The 12186-nt window shown below is 39.3% G+C and overlaps 1 protein-coding gene across 11 annotated transcripts in view; it reads right to left on the reverse strand.

Annotated features, from left to right (window-relative positions):
- The window catches only part of SVIL (supervillin), a 110099-nt gene that overhangs the window by 5564 nt on the left and 92349 nt on the right, over positions 1–12186 (reverse strand). For all 11 annotated transcript variants that reach the window (XM_017820232.1, XM_017820233.1, XM_017820227.1 and 8 more), the window contains 13 exons: positions 11157–11312; positions 10278–10414; positions 9637–9784; positions 9375–9520; positions 8362–8537; positions 8117–8261; positions 7436–7712; positions 5625–5776; positions 4347–4452; positions 3341–3548; positions 2419–2552; positions 1591–1746; positions 1046–1189 (listed from right to left, as the gene is read on the reverse strand). In XM_017820232.1, coding sequence (XP_017675721.1) covers positions 1046–1189; positions 1591–1746; positions 2419–2552; positions 3341–3548; positions 4347–4452; positions 5625–5776; positions 7436–7712; positions 8117–8261; positions 8362–8537; positions 9375–9520; positions 9637–9784; positions 10278–10414; positions 11157–11312 — 2085 coding nt within the window. The remainder of the gene's footprint in view (positions 1–1045; positions 1190–1590; positions 1747–2418; positions 2553–3340; positions 3549–4346; positions 4453–5624; positions 5777–7435; positions 7713–8116; positions 8262–8361; positions 8538–9374; positions 9521–9636; positions 9785–10277; positions 10415–11156; positions 11313–12186) is intronic.

Genomic DNA, 12186 nt, shown 5'->3' on the forward strand with positions numbered 1-12186 from the left:
TTACTCCTATTTGACCTAAACATTGCAAAGCAAAGACTGGCTTATCGGCATAAGGATGGAATCCAACCAGGATATCACTTTCCCTCTTCAAATATACAAATGTCCATGGGAGACAATGCATTACCATCCACTGTGTCACAAGTTATGAAGTTTATTTGCTACAGAAGAAATCAGTGGCATCATGAGGTCTCAAGGTCTATAAGCAATCAGGATTTCCTTGCAAGAGGACACAGTTTGCACAAATTAAGCCCCAGCGACTTGTTCACAGTGGGAAACTGCTCTGAATTAACAGAACACGGCTGTTATTTATGCCCTCTCTCCTGCATGGTAACTTCGCACCTTTCTTTATTCATCTTCTGTCAGAAGATGCAAGGACTGTTCTCAGCCTCACATAATAGTAGATGAAGTGAGAAGGCAGCATTATGGTGTCTCAAAGAACCTCTACTAGTGCAGAAAATAATCTCTAGGCACTGTACTCTTACATGATCATCAAATGCAGCTTGAATCACTGCACACTGAGGGGCAACAACTATCTTGCAGAAATGAGGACAGAGCTGAGGCTCTGTCCTCCGGAATTTCCAATAGCCACCAGTTTCCATGTGAGACTTGCTCTTGATTTTCAAAGACTTTCCACCTCCCTCACTAAATCAACACCCAGTTACATCAGCCAACAGTATCTTCATTCAGTCTTTTTGATACACAGAAGCTTATGAAATTTAAGAGGAGCTATACAGAAAGCATTCAGGTTTACGAGGCTGTGTTCTCAGTATTCACTTTTAGAGATCTGATGTCTGAGCTATTCTCCTCCACTAGGGGCACAGAAAAAAATAAAACCTTTCCTCTGAGAATTAAGTCAGCAAAGTATCTTGGCAATTTGGGAACAATGCTATTACTAGGCAAATTCTTTGCTAAGAAAGAGTGGAGAATGTATCTTCAAATAAGCTGATGTTTATTGATAAAATAGGGGGAGCACCTTTCAGCTCAAGACGGCAAGGCATGGGAAGGTATGACACTCTCAAAGCAGTCAGGCACAGCAATCTGTTACCTTTGCAGTACTGGAGCACTGTCTCCATGGCGCATTTCCTGTCTGTAGCCCACCTGATTCGAGCTGATCCAGTGATTTTGTTTTCCACAGGCCACCAGCCTTGCCACAGGTACACTTCATGGTGATTGTCAACAAGGAACAGTGCTAAGCAGTCGGAAAATAACAAACCCATCATCAGCCACTTATTAGTTCTTATAATCCCCTAAACAACCCCAGTCTCACATGCTTGTCAGCATGACAACAGGATCCTTTCACAGCTTACCAATCCCTTTTGTTAATCATCCAGCTAAACCTCAGATGGACTCTGATTATCTGACATAAACAAGGTATTTCTATAGCAAGCTTTTAGGATACATATACATTCGATTAGTTCTCAGCATCTTTGTAAGGGAAAAATTAGTTATTTCTTAATGCTGTATAAGCATCACGTGCACACATTTTCCTGCAATAAATCAAGTTAAAAGTGCTTACAGCTACTGAAGCACTGTCTGCTGCAGGATACAGTTATCTGTTTTCCTGTTACGTAAGTATTTTAAAGCATATACCTGGTTGTGGGGCAGTGTAAAGATCCTCTTGCAAGAATGGCATGGAATTGATGACAGCAGGGTCTCTTGAAGGGTAAACATACTCAGTGGCTGAGAATTCTCCTGATGAACTACTGAGGCTGAACAGTCGGGGGGTGAAATTAAACTTTCCAGGATCTTAAAAGAACAAAATTTAAGAAGATTTGCAACAGAAAATGTCAGAGATGATTGTGAAAAATAAAAACAAAATTTATAGTCACTTTTAAAGTGACTGTAAATTCTCTGGTTTTTGAAAAATCAGGAAAGACAACCAGAAGTCTTGGCGGACTAGCAACAGCTGTGAAGAAGTTGAGTTAAACGGCTGGCTGCCATCAGTTTGAATCTGATCCTGGCTAGTTACTATCAGCCATTTCATAACTGGCTGTTTTGCAGCTTAATTGAAGCAAGCTCACTCAGAGTTAGCTAACAAATTTTCCACTTGGTAAATCAACTCCCCTGCTACCTTTGTTGGCAGTTTCAATGCAAAGACTGGATGGGAATGTGTGCAGAAGTGCCTCCTAAATCCCTTCAGAAGAGAAGCAAAGTGTACTGGTAATGGTGTTAACTCTTGCTCTGAGCTGCCTGAATACAGATGGCAGCAGAAGGGGGGAGAACAAAATGAACCACTTGGTTTTCCAGCACTTTCATTCTAGAAAAGTATGACTTAACTCAGTAGATTTTTGGAAGCATCTCTCTGAAGGGATCATCTCAACTATCAAGAAGTTCTTCAAAAACTTTACATTAAATCTTACAATACCATAAGACCAGTAAAGTAAAATGTGAGTGCCAAATCCAGGAAGGCAGATCTACCTTGCAACATGCAATCATAGGCCTTTCGATCTCTCCTTCCTAACGCGTCCCAGAATCCCAAGGGCTCTGACCCTTCATCACATTCATGAATTGTCACCTTGCTGCTGCTGTGCAGCCCTGCCTCCAGTGGGCATCTACAAAACACAGAGAGAGAGAGTGTGAACCCAGTGTTCCTGCCCCAAACACAGCTAACACAAACCTGTTGGCCATTTGCATTATTAGAACCCCAAAGTACCCTCTAGGCTTGTTGTACACTTCATGTCAACACAAGCACTTTGAAAAATTATCAAAAAACAAGATAGGGAATTTCAACAACCATTCTCGTACCATTTCTGATCCCATTCCCAGAGTGGAGGAGATGCTTACGTGAGCTCTCAAGTAGGGATTTTCACTGCCTGCTTTTGTAACTGCTGATGTCCTCCTTGCATGCTTTCCCAAAATAATTTCCTCATCCTTATTCACAAGAGTAGACTCTAATCCTCTTATCAACTGTAATTTAATTTGGTATTCAGATATTGAGCCCTCCAAATAGAAAGTGTCTGGGTTTTTTTGCAACTGTAATTAGTACAGTAGGAAGAATGTGGATGCCCCATTCCTGAAAGTTTTCAAGGTGCTTTGAGCAACCTGGTCTAATGGAAGGTGTCTCCTGGCAAGGGGGTTGGAACTAGGTGATCTTGAAGGTCCCTTCCAATTCAAACCATTCTATGAATCTATTAATAAAAGCATTTGACCTTCAGTGAAAGTGATTACAGAACATTTTCTCCCCTCTACCAAACCAGCTTGTCCTCCTCACCAAGCATGCACATGTTGCATTTGTACTCAGAAGACAGATTTATTTATTTCAAATTTTCTGTGAGTCAGACTATTTTAAGTAAATTGATAGCCTATATAACCATCTCCAAAATATAGGTCAGACACTCACTGTTCTTTTATTTTATTGGCTGCTGTTCTTCCTACATCCTTGGTGTGAGATTGAGCTTTGCAGCCATGCCACAGGTAGATAAGAGCTTTATTTATATTGAGGACAATCATGGATGTCCGGGAGCGCAGGCTGCTGCAGTGACATGCTACTTCAAGTAAGTTTCCTTCATTGGGAACTTCTCCTCGCACGCAATATAGCCTCCAGTCACCTGGAGCAGACAGGAACAGTGCAGCAGTATTACACAGTCACATGGCATTGAAAATTCAAACCCTCTCCTCTGGAACAGCTCTTCTCACACTGGATGAATTTCACCTACTGCATTACCTACATGGTCACAGAACAAACTAGCTAAGCACCAGGTTTGGCTAACACTACTTGAGAAACCCCAGTACAGAAAAGATGCCTTCTGAAACCTTGCTACAAGAGTACAAGTAATGAGAGCTGAAGAGCTTAACAGAGCAATACAGTCAAGTTCTGCTGTTTCATAAGAGGGGAAAAGGAAGACAAATACAGTATTCCTATCAGCTCCTCTTCCCCTCTGCACCTTAGGCACAGAAGGTCACATTCAGGTGCAAACTGGAACATGTCCAAGCTACACTTGCATTGAAATTCTCCTACCTCAACTATAGCATTTAAGGAATATGTTACAAAAAGGAGTGATTGGGTAACAAAAGCTCAGAGCTTTCCTTGGAGCAGAAGAACTGCTCGTAAAAACACCTTTTTTTTTTCACTAGACTATGTAAAAAAGAATACATTTTAAAGCAAACAGGTACTTAGCTTAATTAGAAACCAACTAGAACAATTTATATATGCACCAATACAATCTTTCTATGCTCAAAGAAGAAACAGACTACCTTGAAACAAAGCATTGCAAAGCTGTCTTAAGAGTTTCATGGCATTAATTTCCTCTTTCTACAGGGTACGGTAGTTGAGACTGAATTCAAAGCCCTCCACAATATCTAAAAAAGGATTTTGGGGCAGAAGCTCTTAACTAACAATAATTTACTTTGTGCATTTTCTTCTTCCTCTTCCCTTCTTCCAGCATGCACAATCATCCCTCCTTGGAAGCACTGCAGGAAGCATGGGGGTTCTTTCCCTTGAAGCACTTGTACCTGGAAATTGAAAGCACCACTTTTCATTAGAAAAATGAAGCAAGTATACAGACTCAGAAAAACTAGACTCTATGGATTATTAAAAATTATATAGTTATGGCCATCCATGAAGATGGCTTTCCTTTTGCTTTAAAACTGCTGACTATTATTTAAATTACCATATATCAGCATGCAATGGGTTTCATATATGACCTGCATATTAAAAGAAACTTCTAGCTAGAATCCAACAATCAAGAGTTTCAGAGGATAAGGACTACCAAATAAACTTTGATTTAGATTGGTTTAAACTCCAACCTTTATTTGAACTCTTTACAGAACTGGTCCACCTTCACTGATGTTCTTTGAAACCATTATGGAGGTAACTGAGGAACTGAAATGGGTTCAAAATTTGCTGTAAAACTGGTTCCTGTGACAACGTGCATGTTATCTGCTCACTAAATGTTGTATTTTGGGTAGGAAACTGATATGGCAAATTGCTCAATCAGCTTTGTTGCAGAGACTCGCTCTTGAACAAGGGCATTTATGTTTCTATTCTATGAACTCCTGTCTTGCTGGTCATGTCTACACTGCTGTTAAAAAAAGTAATTACAGCATGATCAAGGTATAGGAACTAACTTTAAACCTCCCACCTGGGATGCTGGTAACGGTGAAGCCACAGTATAGCCCAAGTCTGCCTAAAGACAAAGAAAGCTAGCCTGTCTTCTTGGCTTCAAACTAGCTGCATCTGCATTTGTTAGAATCTATAAAAAACAAGGCCATTTATGTCTAATTACAAAGTAAACAAATTAAAAATTTCAGATTTATTTTTTTGTCTTGGCCTGCAGAAAGTGCTTCTCCTCAGCACTAGGAAGACAGTTCTGTTATCTGAACATGTACTTGAATTGAAGGCATGAATATGTGCTTCACATATTCCTGAAAGGAGAGAAGACCTCCTTCAGCCTTTCTCAGAAGTATAATCTTCAGAGGTGAGATTTGGGAATGACAATCCATAAAGGAGCTTACATGTCTCTGGCAGTTGGAGTAACGCCAAAAGTAATTCTGAGGTCTGACTATTTGTAATGGCAAGAACACCTTTACAGAAAGGGAGGACGCCAAAAAAGACAATTCCCATTTACCATTAGTGGCTATCTGGGAAGGCAAATCTTACCAGGTCTGCCACCTAGAAAGCTCACCTGTGCTCCTCTCTCTTCATCGAGTTCCACTGTCATCAGTGCCGATGTTCCTTTTTCACTCACTGTGGAGTGCCTTCCTTGCCAAAAGAAATATACACATTTCTCTTTTCCAACAGCCCTTACTTGTTGCTCTCCTTTTTGTCTGCTTCCAACTGTGAAACAGAAAGCACATGCTGAAGAAAGTACGCTGGCTATAGGTTTAAACAGCACATGGTTTAATCTCATCTGCCAGCTCAGCACTATCCCATCCAGAACAGGGAAGATAAAATGTCCAGTTGGAGGAACATTAGGCCTCCAAGCCAGCGTGTCCCCATGCAGAGTTGGCATTGTCTCCTCAGGTGGATGTGAGCCCCCCAGGCAGAGAAGCCTCTGTTGGCAGGAGAAAGAGATGTAGAAAGATTGGTACTATCTGGAGAAAAATAACTGACAGCACTTGAGCCAATTTGCATGTGAAATGGTATGTCCAGTTATATTACCAGAAGAGTGCATTATGGCTCATTTTCCACATTACACACTGTTCCTTGGCAGCAGGGAAACAGCAACTTTTTTTTCTTTTAAAAGATCGGTATTTAGTTATTATGATAAGCAAATAATGTTTACAGCAAATGAAGTTCAACAATACAACCAATTATGGAATATTTCACTCTTTCCAGTGAATAGGGAATAAATGGATATAACTAAACCAAAGCTTTAAGAAAAGCTAAGAGCTTTAAAACAGATTCTTAAAAAAGTATTAAAACTTCTGCCTTGATTCCAGCAGTGCTGAGCAGCATCCAACTGAAACACTTAGGAGAAAGCATCCTGTTTTTTTCAAGTTGAGAATATTCAAACCACTACTCACTTCTAAAATTTATGGTTTTCACTCCTATCTGTACATTCAGCTCATAAAAGTACTGCCTCCTACATAAAAATTTATTCTGTTTTGGAGTGATGGAATATGTTTTCATCCATTTGGCTTAGAAGTCTGTTTACAGTTCAGTATTAGTGAACTTCTCCCAAGACTTACAAGCTTTCATGTTTTTCTTGGATTTGCCAGTATCTGGACTCAACAATCTTGACTAAGACCTACCTACAGTTTTTGGCTAAAAGCCTAAAGCTGTATAACTGTTACACTGCTTTCAATTGATTTTAATATACTTCTATTTCCAACAATCATTTTTAGACTATTTCTATTTAATTTACCACAAAAGCCACCTATTCTTAGTTTAGTGCCAGAAGGGCAAGTTCCAACGGGCTTCCTGAGCTGACTGATTCTCAGCCTTTACCTGCTGCACTCAGGCTCTTTGTCAGAACACTGCTGAGCCTGAAACCCACAGCAAAAGGTTTCCAGCAACAGCAAAAGGGACAGCAAGGGCAATGGGTTGGCAAGAGCTTTTCCTGTCATTGTTACCTATCTCAATTATCCAGCAAAGGCGTTCCTTGTTACTAAGCCTACGTCTCTTGCAAGACATTCAGACCACTGTCATTAGTCCAGCTGCCTTGTTATTTTGGTGTTAAGCTGTGGACACAATTCTGGCTTAATGAGCTGTCCTGTGAATGTGTACACCACCAATGTTGGGCAAAAGCACAGATGGACAGCATTACATTTGATGAATGAAAAATAACTACTTTTTTTTTCTATTGCTTTCTTTTAAACAAAATAAAATAAGAAGCTCTACTTCTTAAGGCCTAGGAATGCTAAATTATCAGCCCCAACCTTTAAAACAGCCTCTTATCCAAAGGAGTCTAGGTCTGGATTTCACCACTAGGAGCAGCAATTTTAGTTACACTTCTCCATGTTTCAGCAGGATGAAATGGAATTGTTCACTAACCTGTAGTGCTCACCATGTACTTCCACTTCACCACATATGTGTCTCCCTCATGGAATTGCCCTATGCTTTGCTTAGGTAGTCTACTATAGTCGAATTCCAGAATGTGCCAGACATCCACAGATGCAGTGATAATTTCAAACTGCCTCCCATCTTCTCCTTCTACAAGTCCATAGCCCCGGCCAATATTCATTCCATCCAAGACAGTGCCTACAGTTGTTTGAGGCACAGCTACCATTAGCATGACATCATATGGTTTAGAGTCAGATCTGGATTCTTCCTGTCAAAAAACACAGAGGAGAGATTTCTTTGAACATAGCTTTTTTTCTTCTTACCCCACCGTTCCAGTCAACCAGTTTGACTTCTGAATATTTCAGTACTTTAGTATCTTGTCATCTTTTGATGCCTTGTCAAAGCCACCTTGGCAGCATTCATTGAGCTGCCTGGCTCATATAGAATTAATTAATTAATTAATTAATTAATTAATTAATTATAAAATACTATATAAATAATAATAATATAAAGCAACTCTAGGGGTTCACTGTAGGAGGTGATGCTCTGACCCCTAGGTCAAAGCTCACAAGATAATAAATGTGCTCTGGATTCCTTGAGAACAAGCTTCCCTGGCTTCTATCCCAGCTAAGTCACCTAGTTTGAAATACCTAGCATGTTTATTATATGCACCTTCTGGTGAAGGGATTCACTAGAATTCTTCTCATTGAGTTTCTTCAGTTCTGTCCAGTCAAGAAATTTTTCTTTGAACAGTATGGTCTCATTATGTTCTGTGAGTCTGCCAAACACAGCCCAGTCTGGGCGTCCTTGTCCCTTTCTGTACAGGGGAACAAAAGACATAGAATCAAATTAAACACTGTGAAAAAAGGACAAGAAAACTAGGTATCTGCAATGAGAATAAATTTAAGTTACAATACCTGGGTATAAGGGGATTGCATTCGCCTGGATCCAGAGGATTTATGTCACAATTGGAGTAGTCAAAGGTGCCATTCCACAAGTGTTTTGCCAGCTGGAATGCCACTTTTCTCTGTGCTAAAGTAACTTCCTTTCCATGCCATACATATACTTCACTGCCAAAATCAAACACCAGCACCTAAAAACCAAACCAAACATAAAACACCAACAACCTACTATTAGGTTAGGTGATACCCTGATCCTCCAGTTTCCTTGTGCTGAACAGAAGCTCCTCCAAATATGTGAGTTTCTGCAGGACACTAACAAGTAGCACTGCAATGCAAGTATAGACAGGGCAGTGGTCTGTACTGTGATGTCTAATTGCTGAGGATGATTGGAAGCAAGTATGGGGAATGCTGTGAGGTGTATCTTTAGGTGGCAGCTAAGTCACTAGCAGATTAGAGAGCTCTTATTGCTAAAAACCTGATTCCATTGCATGACTGATTGCTGTCCAGTTACAGCAGCTTTCCCTGACATTTTGACCTATGCCTTGTCCTGCAGCCAGGGAAGGCTGACAGAGCACAACATGGGTAACTGGCTCAGCAAAGAGGCAGTGACTCGATACTTTCAAGAAAATGCATTGTGTCTTTAGTTTAGAAATCTGCTCTGATTCTGACTTAGATGGGTGAAATGGTTGTTTGAAAGGGAAAAGTCTGCTAAGGATAGAAATAAAAACAGGGGTTTATTTTTTTTATTTTTCTGAAGTGCTACCTGTTTTGCACTTCATGATTCTGGAGTGAGCCACTGTTGACAAAAATGTTTACACCTCCTAAAATGGTATTTCACTTTAAAGATAACATGATCAAATTTCTTGAAACCTGTAGCACACTCTAGACAGCAAAGTGTTCAGAAGCCTTTCAGAAGTATGGAGGACCCAATTTTCAGTGATCCTCTCCATGAGCATTTGCAGTTACTGAAAGTCATTATCAGTTACATGTTCCTGCACTTACCACAGGAGCAGTAAGTGGCACAATACCTCTTTTGGTTGTAGCAGGGTGCATTTTGGCACCTTTCCCCAGTAGTCATCCTCAGGAATGAGCTTATCTTCTACAAGGCGGTAAATGCAATTTGTTTCTATTATTGCAGCTTCATACATTTCATCTTCTTCAGGACTTCCAGCAGCTTAAGGAAAAGATTGTAAAAAATAATAAAAGAATTAACATCTTTTACTAAACAGAACTGACTCGACTGTTTTACTGTGATAGAACATCAGATATTGTAACTATAAGAATGCTTACACTGGTAATTTGTCTGTCCACCAAGGAGTTTCCAGAAGTCTTTGGCTGCATGGGTATGGGTATTTATTCCTTCTTCTATAGTTTGTATATAAGAAGCTCTACAGCCAAGTTCCCTCTTTGTCTGAATTAAAGTTGCAAGTTCTGAAGCCTAAGAGATTAACAATTATCTGAAGAGGATTGCTTAAGTCTTTGGAATTCTTGTGCAGTACAAATGGGATATAATAGAGCAAATAACAGAAGAAATGGTTATTATTTGTTGCACTAAATAAACAGACACTGGAAAAAAAAGTTACAGAAATGCATTCATTCTTCCATTTACCTTAAAACAAGACCTGATCTCAATGAACATGGGAATAAAAAGGACATCCTGCAATTCAGACTATTTTTGTTTGAGTCCAAATCTGTATCCTGAGGATATCCTCTTTTCTCTTGCAGCTTCACAACCTACATGCTCCTACATCAGCTTTCAGTCAGTGCATGGGCTAAAACATATTTTCAGGAATCCTGCATATCTACCTGTCATGGACTATCAGTTACATGCCACTTTTTGAGAGAACTGCCACCAAGGATCAATTTCATCAAAGAGACATATACTGCAACAGTTCTAAAAATAAATAATAAAACTCCCAAATAGTACTGACCTTTGCTTTTTCTATGACATTTGCAAACTCTCCTACCCATAAGAAACATAAATGTGGAGTTAACAACAGGAAACAGTCTCCGCTGTTCAGTGATGAGGCTCTAGGTTCAACTAATCTTGTTTGAACATGTCTTCTTCCTAAAGAGAAAATAAAGTTAATTTTATTCCTTCAACTACTACTATCAAGTGCCAAGATCTAATTTGTTTTCAATGAAATACAAACAACCCCAGCACATTTAGCAAAATATATGGAAACAGACTGTTAAAAAAGAATTAAAAGACTACTACTGTGAAAAAAGAGTTTACTCATAGAAAACAAAATAACTTGTCTCCTATCAACTAATATTTTTATTATTTCCTGTTCTTGGTTTAACAACTCTGTGTCCTTCTGGAAAGAAATGAATTAAGTAAATGGCAGACAGCAGCAAAATTCCAGAACCCTTTACATTTGCTTAAGTGAGGCTATGACAGAGTATCCGTAGGCAGTAAAAGGTGTTAGGAATTTTACTTTGCCAAAATAGTAGCTATTATTTCTGCAGAATCAGATACATTACTACGCACTGTACGGGGAAGTGGAGCAAGAACACTGTTATGTCACTTCCGAGTTATACTGAGCACTGGAAGAGTGGGACAGTTAGGAGATGGCTAGAATTTCTGAAATACTGTGTTTTTCTCCCTGGAAGACACACACCAGTGGCACAATGCAAACTTATTTGTAAGGTTTAACTTTAGTCACGCAGTTGTCACTTATTCTTTTAAGTTTTGGACAGAAATCTTGAGCTGAAGATCTAGAGCAAGCTAAACATCCAACTGTGGTAGCAACTCCCACATGTTACATTCAGTCTATTATTTATGGAAAGTAAAAGCAGTTCCAGCATACCTTTAATTTGCAGGAGCATTAGCTTCTTGTATGGCACAGCGCTGTTGTTAGAGTTTTGCTCTGTTAGATTAACACTCCGCAGGCTAATGTTGCTGAAGTTCTCTTTGCTTGCCAGGCCAGCAAGTGCTACTTCTGAGAAATTTGAGTTTGTAGACACTTGTACATAAAAAGAAGTTGGAGGAAAGACACACACACAAAAAGGACAAAATTATATTAAAAAATTGGGTGTTGCATTAAGAAAATAATTTCTGCCCATTATTTCCAGCTTTTCTTCTTATCAATAGAAACAGCAAAACCAGGTTGAACTCAGATTAACCACTAGCCCAAAAGGTTTATGGGTTTAGGATTACCTAAATTTCTAGATATTATCCAAGAGTAAACTGTTGGCATCGGAATTATGTTATTTGGCAGAAACACCAACTCTGTTAGGAAACATGTCTTACCCAATGTTTTGTGAAGTACTGCGTAGATCTTCAATGCCTTATAAGTCATTAATAATAAAAGACAGCAGAGATTCAAGGCTAATTAACTGATATTCCCTTAAAATTTGGCTCAGACAGTGTGATGCAAGAGCCATTTGCAGTTCAAAGTCTTAGTCATGTTTTACTGTAAACATAAAGCCCAAATTCTTGGCTACTTCTGCTTGTTGCTCAACCAAAGACAAAGCACTTCATGAATTTATAACGCAGGGAAATGCTTCTCATGAGATGGCAAGAAAGTATTACACACATAATTAGCATTTTCATCAATACAGTCAATGTTTAAAGATGATCTTTCTTTATTCAAATGTAATAAGGAAAACTTGTACCCCAAATGGTAAGAGTGGCTTGACAAACCTTTGAATAAATTTTACAATAATGTCTTTTGCTGTCTGCCTGGTTGTCAGGAGAAAGCAATGTCACAAGTAAAACACAAAGCCCTGCCACGAAGCACTGATCCTCTATGGAAATTACTCTTTAGGAGTCAAGAAGGCTAATTCTAGTTTCTGAGAGAAAATTAGGACCCAAAATCGAGGCCAGTGTACCTGAAC

Source organism: Lepidothrix coronata, unplaced genomic scaffold, assembly GCF_001604755.1.
Source record: "Lepidothrix coronata isolate B3197 unplaced genomic scaffold, Lepidothrix_coronata-1.0 Scaffold80, whole genome shotgun sequence".
Taxonomy (NCBI): domain Eukaryota; kingdom Metazoa; phylum Chordata; class Aves; order Passeriformes; family Pipridae; genus Lepidothrix; species Lepidothrix coronata.